At 40.1% G+C, this 11781-nt stretch overlaps 1 protein-coding gene across 3 annotated transcripts in view; it reads right to left on the bottom strand.

The window, feature by feature from the left end:
- LOC121324742 (wolframin-like) overlaps positions 1–11781 on the bottom strand; it is a 28365-nt gene continuing 16584 nt past the window's right edge. For 2 of the 3 annotated variants that reach the window (XM_041266903.1, XM_041266895.1), the window contains exons 3-8: positions 11284–11360; positions 9517–9661; positions 9122–9292; positions 8397–8486; positions 7897–8045; positions 1–3984 (exon numbers count right to left, since the gene is read on the bottom strand). In XM_041266903.1, coding sequence (XP_041122837.1) covers positions 2185–3984; positions 7897–8045; positions 8397–8486; positions 9122–9292; positions 9517–9661; positions 11284–11360 — 2432 coding nt within the window. In that variant the 3' untranslated portion in view covers positions 1–2184. Of the gene's footprint in view, positions 3985–7896; positions 8046–8396; positions 8487–9121; positions 9293–9516; positions 11006–11283; positions 11362–11781 lie in introns of those variants that run through there. The other variant, XM_041266912.1, reaches the window with a different exon arrangement.

The following is an 11781-nucleotide window of genomic DNA, read 5'->3' as shown; positions in this document are numbered from 1 at the left end:
TTCATGGATATAGATATTTATTAATCAGTGGTGAGAAGCAGCAAGGTCAACAAAATCACATCATAAGGCAAGTGTAGCATTAATTCACCTACAGTATAAGGCAGTACAAATGAAAAGGCACTTCAGCACCACAGAAAATGATCATTAAACATACAACTCAATCCCATTTACTGTATCTAGATCAATCAATACACTAGTACACCCACCCCCACCCAAGTATTTAATCAAAAACAAGTACAAATCTCTGAAGATGGACATGATTAATTGTGAAGTCTTCTATTGCATTACCTGGGACTATTCTTTTCCCATGACTAATCAAAAGGCCTACTTTTATTTTAAATTGCACTGCCTATTATAAATAATAATACTAATAACAACAACACCACAGTTGACTATGGAAGATCATAGCCTATCATTCAAGGTCAATCCCCCCTACCCCCAAGATATTGGGAATGATCAGACTTACTCATTGAAAAAACATGAACAATACATCTCAGCAATGGCACTCCAGTCCCAGTTCTCCCATTAGTCCACTCAGAAACCCAGTAAGATCACTTCACTGGCAGGCAAACAGTGAACAAGACTAGTCAGTATGATTTTCTGGGCACAGAGACGACAATCTTTGAGATCAGGGTGAACTCATTTATGGGTAAAACTAGCACTGAAGTATCTCAGTAATCATATTGAACCATTAAATAACATGCACAGACATGTTATATCTAACTGTTGCTAGTAACATTTCTCTCTGGCATGTGTTATGGGTGACTGAAGGTATTCCCATATACCTTCACTGCTTATTAAAGCAAGTATCTTACAGCAAGGTCTACCCAAGATAGTGAACCCTACGCATAGTAATATTATCTTAAAAGCTCACTTTACAAACCTTACTTTCTTGCACTACCCTTTTACACCTACCTCACAGCATGCATGCTATTTTTATTGATGGTAGCATACACATGAAAATGTTGTCATTACAACTGAGCAAGTTAAATTTCAGAACACAGATTAATTATCATTCCCAGAGATCCACTTTTTTAGTGTGGCAAACAAGACTATTAGCATCCTTTATAAATGCATATTAGTATTTTGGATGCTGCTCAAGGCAACAGTTACTTGCTAGTTATTCACCACCTTAGTGTTATTTTAGCAAAGCTGGCATTTACTGCACTTTGGCAGGGTAAAGTAATTTTAAATACATAAAGCAGAAAACAAGGTCCACGCATGTTCTTTTATAAGTAAAATTATGAATGTCTAAGTACATTAAATAATTTGAGAAACATGCAGGTCCCTATTACTCATGCCTCATGTTCATTTTAGCAGCTCTGTCAGAAAAATGATACACTTTAAGGTGCAGCTTCATGTCTTTTGATGTCCTCACACAAAAAAAATACTATAGTACTGTAAATATGAATATAGCTAGCCTAGTATAAATCTTTATTTATATAATATCTGCATACAGCACACACATTATGTCCTACAGTTTAGTTCTTAATTTGGTATGCATGCCACACCTACTTGTACAAATGTATACACCTGGGCAGGAATTACTAGTAACCATTTGGTTTTGCCTGTTATTCCATAAATCTTCACCTTTGTGCACCATTTACTATATAGGACTATAATATCGAGTTGTGAAAGGACAACGTTATAGTGCGAATTTTACATTTGTGACAACTGGAAGTTCTGTCTCCTTGTCTTTCAGAAAGCCTTTCACCAAAAAGCTCCAACTGTTATACATAATGCTTATATCCTGCACTAAAATATCAGTATATAATGCATGTGATAATGACATTAAATACAGTTTTGCAGCACTACATGGTAAACCCTTTCACATCACTGGTAGAAAAAAGTAATTAAACTAAAGAGTGTCTCTTTATAAGTGCTGTTTCAAAGCTAGAACAAATGTGAGTAATATAGTGTGTATTTAAAATATTTTTAAAGAACGTGCTCTCCCATTATTCTCTGAATTTATCTCGACCATAGCTTGACTCCAAATACAGCAACCGAGAAATACTTTAACAATCTGATGTCCCACACTAGACACTGTTAACACTGCCAGCTTGTAAACTATAAGCAGCAAAGTATGAATTCCATGCAAAGTTGCAAAACCACACCATACTTCTATATAAAAGTAGTTTGAAATATATAGGTGTAGTACCTTAATCTGCACACATTACCATTACACTATGCTTTTGCAGATAAGAAAGGATCAAAGAAGAAATCAAACGCAAATTTGAATGCAATCTTCACTGTGCTCCTCCAGTCGTACTCTATTTTGAACTGCCTGCCAACTGGAACCAGTGTGGACATGCAGTTCAAGCAGCGGATGGCTTTGAGTTCAAACACTGGCCATTTACTGCCAAGCCGTCCCTCGAGGATAGTGCTGAACTCCACAAGGCTCCCTTGTCCCAGAGTCAGCAGCACTCTCTTGAACTCGTTGCTGGCCTTCAGGACTATATCTTTGGTGGCGTCGTCCTCCTCCACAGTCTTATTTTTATAGGGCATGCCCACAGTTATTTCAAATTTGTAGCGATCAAATCTTTTGAGGTGGCACTCGTGTTTTGTAAGGAACTTGAGTCGACAGAGCTCATCCTCCTCTAGTGTGACATTCTGGGGGTCACACGTTGGATAGATTTCACCGTACAAGCATCTCATCCAATCTCCAATGATCAGGGGTAGCAGGTTGATGGCAGACTCTGCACTGTTCTCGATCTCTGTAACTCGCACATACTTAAACCTCCCAGTCCAGGTAACTCTGTGACCCTCCATATGGCTGCACAGGATCTGAGTACGTGCCATGTTGGTGTCCTTCCAAGCACGTGGCCCACACAGGAAACCGTACTGCTGCCAGGTCAAGGTGGAGTTGTATACCTTCATCCCTTCAGACCGGTACACGTAGATCCAACAGAACAGCATGATAGCAGAGATCCACACCAGAATAAGTTTAACAATGGAGCTTCTGGTCAGGGATTTGACCATGTCTACCACGGAAATGCTGGTCTTCGTCCACAGGCGGAGGAAAATGGGAATGGCACACACAGCCAAGGTCACAATGATCTTGATAAACTCCAGAGAGATAAACCATTTAATAAACTGGATAACGAACATGGTGGCAATCCCCAGAGTTAGGATCGGCAATGCGAACAAGAGGAGGAAATACCCAACGGAGGTGCGGATGAGGCCAATGCCGGTAGAATTCTGCAGCAACACCACAGAAAACTCACACCACATGAAGCACACCATATAGGGAACCAGGAAACAATAGGTGCCTTTAAATTGCCTTAGCTGGGCCATTCTGAAGAACAGGTAGAAGAGGTACATGTAAAGCAAGCATGGAATGCTCAGGTTTAGAATAATGAAACTGCCCAAAGGAATGGTGACAAAGGTTTTTCCAAAGAACCGGAGGAAAGCCCAGCTTTCTGGAAGATCACTCATCATGGCACATAAAGAGGAGGCCACTTCTATCAGTATAGCTCTTCTCGTGTAGGTTTCCACGAAAGAGCTCAAACTCATATAACTCGCAAGTGTGAAAAAGACAGCGATGGTGGCAAGCTCAGAGCACGGGATCCATTCTTTGCTGGCAATGGGGAAAGAAAATATCACAAAGAAGACCGAAAGCATGAAATGGAAGTATGGTTCCAAATGGTTCCAGCCGAAGTTGGTCTCAGCCTGCTCAACATCGAGGTTGGGTTCGAAACGGATCAGTAAATCGGTCAGAGTTCTAAAGTTATCCCAGGCCTTGCTGTTCTGGAAGACCTTTAGAGTGCAGATTAGCATGGAAATAAAGGACAGGTAGAAGATGACCAGAGGGATAACAAAGGCAAAAAAGTCGATGGTTAAATTGCTGATGATCAAAAAGAAAATGAGAGCATTGATGTGATGGGTGGGGATGATGGTACTCAGCCAGTGCATGCCAGCCTTGGAAGCTATGTCAATAAGATGCTCTTTCACCTCCATTATGGCATGAAGTGGATATTTTACAATCTACAAAAAAACAAAAAAAGAGTTAGCAGCAGAGGTAAATTATATTTTTAAAAAAAGCCATTTCGTATAATAAGGACTATTAAAAACAAATTTAACAATAAATTAAGACAAATTTTATGAAATATATCAATGTCTGCACATACTTAATTTAAGACCCTTGGCAGAGCTCCAGACTGCAACTAAAATGTGGGGTTTGGATAAGCACTATTGGCACCGGTAACACAAAAATACTGCCTCTCGCTAGCTTTTAAAGACTAGTGAGAACACCAAAAGTACAATCTTCCACTTTAAATTGTAAGATACGCCATGATGCCAGTGCACTCCTTTTAAGCCTTTCAATGTCAGGCCTGAATATTTTGGGCCCCGTCCTTTCACAGCGCTGCCTGTTTTGTTTTCCAAGTGCATCATTTAGGACGATGTGATCTGTGTGTACAGATAGGCTAAAAAGTCACATGAACTGAAGGGAAGGCTCGATGAACTTTGGATGAATCCAGATCAGATCAGATTGTAGATATGAGTGAAAACAGAGAGCTAATTTAAAAAAATACAATTCAGCACAAGATCTCGCAAGGTAAATGTGCAGTGGGGGGCAAGGATGTGGATTAATATCGTATTTTCACTGCAGACACGGAAAGAAAGACAATTAGTTTTGTACAGTGGCTCTCAAAAGTATCCCCCTTCCCCACCTTGGACTTTTGCACATTTTATTGTGTTATAACACGGAATCAAAATGGATTTAATTAGCAGTTTTTGCCACTGATCAACGCAAAAAAGTCAGTAATGTCAAAGTGAAAAATAAAATCTGCAAATTGTTCTAAACTACAAATATAAAACAGAAACAGCCAGTATTTATATATATAAATTACCTGTCAGATTGATCGCTTATCGATCAATATTTAGGTAGATGACTTACTTTATAAAGTGACGTTCTAACAAGTCAGTCTTATTTTGTCAGATTTTCTGGTCTGCAGTACTGCATGTTTTTTTATTTGTAATTTACCATCTGAAGGGAACATTTTTTTAAACCAGATTTTTAGTAGTACAGTAGTCTCTGCATATAGGAACACCTCCTAAGAGAACCTTCGGCTCAGGGAATAACCTTGTGGTGAAATGGAATTCTCCCTTTGTAAATGCTCCGCCTGAAGGAACTGGAACTTCACTTAAAAGAACACCTTTTTGGCACCAATAGCGAGCTGTTGCTAACCAATTCAAAACTGATACAGTACTGTGTTTTGTAACCTGATAACTCAGACTCAGAATAGTTTATTCAATCTTTTCAAAACTGACTTCTCATCACAAGAGTAATCTAGAGCTGCTGCTGCTGCTGCAATTTTTAACATGTGTAGGGGTGCTGTGTTAATAACCATTCTGTTCAAAGGAATTCTCATATTTAGAATTACTGTCTGAGCCGCTGATGCATTTTAACATGTGTAGGGGTGCTTTGTTAATTTAGTTGGTCAGTTAGTTTATTAACATGCACTTGCCTATTGTTTTATTCTTATTTGTTCTGTTAATTTCATATGTCGATGCACGTGCGTCATGACAAAGTAATGCATACATTTGTATTTATTGATTCATATCATGATTGGCCTTGGCATAATGTGTCCAGTGGTCAACTCTATCTTAGATAACACTTCACTTGCTTCCCGAGGGGTGTTCTCTTAGCCAGAGACTAATGTAGTGCTTGTACAACAGACATTTTAGGTACAAGGTTGCTGTTTATTAGTTGAGTTATAATGTTTAAGTAATAGACATTTTTTTTGCATCTTATTTATAGTATATTTTGTTTTAATAAGCAGCAAATAATGCTACCCTCATAAAAGTTGATCATAAATTTGCACGGTAATTTTGCAGTTTATCATCATTCTCCAATGCATTTACTGTGCTTTATTTGCCAGTCTAGAATGTGACCTCACCATACTTCAGACCCCAGTGCAGGTGATTAGGGAGGTAGGACAAGCACCACAGGACATCTGATGAAGCTGACTCAGATTGTGAATAATAAGAAAGATTTGATAGTTGTATATAGTTCACAGGCTTAAGTTAAGGCCTAATTCCAATTAGTTCAGAGTTCTGAGTTAAGAAACACATTTCTAGAAGGCAGAATATTTGAAATTCTCTTTTAAAGAACCAAAGATGTAAAATAACAGCATGAGGAAGAACAGTTACAGGAGTAGCATTTGAGGACAGGTGCTCCGTCAAAACCGCAGATCACACAGAGGACAGGTGCAGTGTCAGAACAGCAGATCACACAAAGGACAGGTGCTCCGTCAAAACCGTAGATCACAGAGGACAGGTGCAGTGTCAGAACAGCAGATCACACAGAGGACAGGTGCAGTGTTAGAACAGCAGATCACACGGAGGACAGGTGCAGTGTCAGAACAGCAGATCACACAAAGGACAGGTGCTCCGTCAAAACCGCAGATCACAGAGGACAGGTGCAGTGTCAGAACAGCAGATCACACGGAGGACAGGTGCAGTGTCAGAACAGCAGATCACACGGAGGACAGGTGCAGTGTCAGAACAGCAGATCACACGGAGGACAGGTGCAGTGTCAGAACAGCAGATCACACAAAGGACAGGTGCAGTGTCAGAACAGCAGATCACACGGAGGACAGGTGCAGTGTCAGAACAGCAGATCACACGGAGGACAGGTGCAGTGTCAGAACAGCAGATCACACGGAGGACAGGTGCAGTGTCAGAACAGCAGATCACACGGAGGACAGGTGCAGTGTCAGAACAGCAGATCACACAAAGGACAGGTGCAGTGTCAGAACAGCAGATCACACGGAGGACAGGTGCAGTGTCAGAACAGCAGATCACACGGAGGACAGGTGCAGTGTCAGAACAGCAGATCACACGGAGGACAGGTGCAGTGTCAGAACAGCAGATCACACGGAGGACAGGTGCAGTGTCAGAACAGCAGATCACACGGAGGACAGGTGCAGCGTCAGAACAGCAGATCACACGGAGGACAGGTGGAGCGTCAGAACAGCAGATCACACGGAGGACAGGTGCAGCGTCAGAACAGCAGATCACACGGAGGACAGGTGCAGCGTCAGAACAGCAGATCACACGGAGGACAGGTGCAGCGTCAGAACAGCAGATCACACGGAGGACAGGTGCAGTGTCAGAACAGCAGATCACACGGAGGACAGGTGCAGCGTCAGAACAGCAGATCACACGGAGGACAGGTGGAGCGTCAGAACAGCAGATCACACGGAGGACAGGTGGAGCGTCAGAACAGCAGATCACACGGAGGACAGGTGGAGCGTCAGAACAGCAGATCACACGGAGGACAGGTGGAGCGTCAGAACAGCAGATCACACAAAGGACAGGTGGAGCGTCAGAACAGCAGATCACACAAAGGACAGGTGGAGCGTCAGAACAGCAGATCACACGGAGGACAGGTGCAGTGTTAGAACAGCAGATCACATGGAGGACAGGTGCAGTGTTAGAACAGCAGATCACATGGAGGACAGGTGCAGTGTCAGAACAGTAGATCACATGGAGGACGGGTAAGGCAGAGCAAGTCACAGTTAGGGAGCACAGGCAGCAAACCAGTTAGTACAAACATTACATTTCTGTTTTTGTATCATTTTAGTGTTTTCCTTGTATTTTAAGCAGTTGAATATGGACGCAACCAACTTGCTCTTAAAAGTGGCGCCCAACAATTGCATTTGGTGCCCACAATTCTTGGCCTAGGAGCCATTGGCTCCTAAGACAAAAGTTTGTCTGGAGCCCTGCTTGGTATGTAAGCCTTATGATGACACATATACTGTTAGTACTGTAAAGTTTCCTCAAAGACTATGAATATAAAGCAGTTTTTGTACTAAAAAATACTATTTTGGGGGAAAAAAGCTATTACTAGTGAACACGAAGCAGTGCATTATCTTGTAAATCTGATTGTACCTTCTGCCTTAGGGGCAGGTCTTCAGGACTCCTCCCTGCAAGTTCATCGTCTTCGTCATCGCTGCTTGTGAATAGGTTTGTTGAGATAATGCCCTTTGCATATTTTTTTGTAATTTCAACAAAATCATCTACAGCAACATACTTGTTAGCTGAAATACATCAAACAACAAACAAATGCATTTCTTACTGCCAAGATCACAATCTAAAAATATTTTCACTGCATAACCATGATCTACGGATCTCTTACAGGAAGGAAAATGGAAAAATAATAAACCCAGAGAACATGCATGGGATCAGCTTGCTGTGCCAGTCTAGATTTGGCAGGATGTGCGCCCCTAAATGTACAGGTGTTGTTTGTATATCCCTCTTTTGTAAATCCTTGATTTGCCAATCTATACATTTAAGTTAGTGGCTGTGGGGATGTTTGCAATTCCGAGGGCAAGCAAAAAACAAAAACAAAAACAAAAAAATCCACAAACATGAAATGTAAAAAGACTTACGTTCACTACTAACAAGCCACTCCAGGACTCGTCTCTGCTTCTGCAGAGATGCAGGTAGTGGTCCCGGTTTAGGGGCTCCATCGACACCGTCTGCACAAGACGACACTCCCTTTAGTGGCAATGCCATCTTACAAGCTAGCTAATTTCTCCCCTTTAGATTTCAGTCCCCTAAAACTCTCATCTAAACACAGTGGTATCTATTCAGTCCCTCACCCTTTCAATGTAAAATGCTCAGATTCAGGCTGCTATGATTATAGCTTAGGAAATGTGCATAGCTGTGCTAGAAATAAAAATGGTTATCCAAGATCTTTTGTATGATACGTTTGAATTTCAAATTATGAAAAGAAATATATATTTTTAAAAAATGAAGCCTCAGTGCATTAAAAAGCAACAGTTCCAAACAATAACATTATGCATGAAATGAAAGAAAATAGTTGCTCTGTATTACTTTCTTTTATGCATTCATCCACTAGATGGTGCTACATAACCTGTATGTAATACACTCCACTACAGATTGCCTTAAACACTGCAGTAATTATTTTACAGTTAGCAGTAATTGCAGGTCCCCCAGTCCCTGAGATGAAATGTCTGGGGACTTCATGACACTAGACCTATACACACAAATATTTGGCTAAAGGTACTAAATTGGAATTAGTCTTAATAGATTCTGCTAATTTACATATTTATGTTTTCACAGTCAGCATGTGACTCGCAGGCACACGTACCATCAACATTGACTTGCTCAACGTTTTCCAGCATTTCACACACTGCTACCTTCTTCTTCCTCTGGGGGTTCAATCTCCAGTACATGACCAGTGCTGCTTTCCTCACAGTGCGTTCAAACTCAGACTCTGAACACAGCTTCTTTACTTCCTCTTCATTCTCTGTGGTGATGCCTAACAGTAATACAACAGCAGATGAATCCATTTCTGAAACAAAGCACAAGCAGTACAGCTTGCAAGCACCGTGTTTTCTTTTTAAACGATAAATCAGATTTATCGGCATGCAGCTTTACGTACATGCTGACAGTCAATAGTATCAGCACTTTCCATACACAGTATTTGCAGGTTGATCTTGTCTAGATTGTAAAGCCATATGTGTTTTTTTTTCACCCACAAACCTTTTCTTTCCACAAAGCATCTTCTTAACAGTTTAACAGCCTCTCTCCGGCCTTGCTTTGCTGCTAGAAGCAGCCAGCTCACTGCATTGCAATTGTTCAACTCTTCATCCTGCTGCTCGGCTAACTGCAAGTAATACTTGCCAACCTGTGACAATAAAAACAAAATAGAAACATACAAAAAGCAGGAGCTGACTACTCTGGATGCATACAGCAGCACACTATAACACACCCTCTGAAACTTGCACGAGATGAATAGAAGAAACACCTGGTAAACCTCACACAAGCCCTCTGGTGTACCTACCTTGTACATTTTTTGCATGAATAAAACAAAAACAACAAATATTTCCTGCTTGTTCTATTATTCAGACTAGACCCAATTCATTTGGTTGAGTAATGAACAGCTTTAGAACCAGGATGAAGGTTTAATAGGTAAATAAGCCAATCTAGAGTTTGGTTTGAACAAAGTCCTGGACCGAAACAGTCCTTGTGGTTATCCCTTGGCTTTGTCAGTTGAAATGTGACAGAGAATGATCAGGACTGGGAATGGAACAAATGATCTCCTAGCTCCTAATCTTTAGTTCAAACCACTAGGGTTTCCTACTTCTTTTTCAGTACACTGATATTTCGAAAAAAATACATATGAGAAAAATCACAGTGCTTTTTCCAAACAGTATACAAACAGAGGAAGTATTTCTTGTTTCTTTGGTTTACAGCAGTACTTACTGTAGAGAATGTAGAAATACATCCAGACATTCATATTACAAAATGTTTACATGCTTTGTTCTATATTGTGTAATAAGAAAATAGATGTTGTGGTATTATTGCTGGTATTTTATTTTGGTATGTGTTTTAGCTACAGCAGCTATTAGGCTTCACAAGTTGACAGAGGGTTAACAAAATGTTTACTGGTTGCTCAAGTAGGCACTACTGCCTTATAGCAAACCACATTTTAGAAAATAAGTTTTCTTTCCCTAAATAGCAATCTTCTGTAACATGAAGGAAATATAGCAATCAGTAATATGCATTTAAGATATAACAGCAGCAATTTTCTCTTTGTCTGGCTCTAACTATTTCTGACACAGCATTTACACACTTTAATACAGGAATAAACCAGACAGGAGCAATTCTATCATTTGAATCACTTTTGTTAAAGCACACAGTTAACAAGTCGTATCTGCTGAAGTAGCCATTACAGTCACTGTCTGAAGCAAATACACTTGTTCAGCCTTGGCAGATGAGTAATGTCTTGTAGCCAAAAATTTCTTCTAGAAAGACCAGAGTCCAAATGCCAACGCCAAAACAAGTCTCACAATCTGTATATTTCTGGGTCAGATAGAGCTCGCTGCTGGTCTAGCTTCTGTAACATATTATGGATTTGGGTAACTACAATATTTTTTCTTTTTACAAACCCAGCAAGTCTCTCAACACAGCAAAATGATTCAGCAAGACTGCAACATGATCCCATTAACTGCACCAGGAATCAGTGTGTCTGCAATATTCAAAAGAACAGTTTAAAAAAGTGTAGGGCCGTTAATCGGGTCTTTCAAGTAAAATAAAACCTGATTTAAATGCAAATAAACTCCAGGACTTGCTTCTAAAACACACTTCTTAATTACATCTACTAACTTGGGTTAGGTTGCATAGCTTAACCAATGTTTTAATAGGAAATGTTTTATGAACTCTGTGGTAAGACATTAGGTTTAAAATACATAAGCATCAAGAGTTAAAAGAACACATTTTTTTGTTTTATAAAAATACAGGCCTTACCACAGCCTGGGCTTTTGAGTCTCCAGCCTTAGCCTTCTTTTCCTCTTCTTTGAAGTTTATTTCTTGCTCTGCTTTTTCTACAAAAATAAATGAATAAATAAAATCAACAGAAAAAAAGCAATATTCAAATAGGTCAAACATATGTTAATTTTAGACACGACTGAAATCAGTTGGCCTGATTTAAACCGCAATGCATTACCTCAGAAAAGGTTGCATGTGATATTCTGACTTGGCAGAGTCTCTAGCAAGGCTGTTTCTACCAGCAAGGAGACTCTGAGACAAGAAAGCTGCAGGTTTAAATGATCTTCTGTGCAATTACAACTAATAAAACAAACAAACAAACAACGATGGCCAAAGAAAAGGTTTAAACAAAACAAGAGGAACACTATTTACAATGTGTGGTTTCAGGCTGAGCAGCCATTTCCATTAAAATATGGAGGTGAACTCCCCTAAACACCAACAAAACTGTATTTAAAACTCTGAACATCACAAACACGA

The sequence above is a fragment of the Polyodon spathula genome, chromosome 1, assembly GCF_017654505.1.
Source record: "Polyodon spathula isolate WHYD16114869_AA chromosome 1, ASM1765450v1, whole genome shotgun sequence".
Taxonomy (NCBI): Eukaryota; Metazoa; Chordata; class Actinopteri; order Acipenseriformes; family Polyodontidae; genus Polyodon; species Polyodon spathula.
Note: the sequence above shows the minus strand (reverse complement) of the source record. Positions and strands in the feature narration are given on the sequence as shown.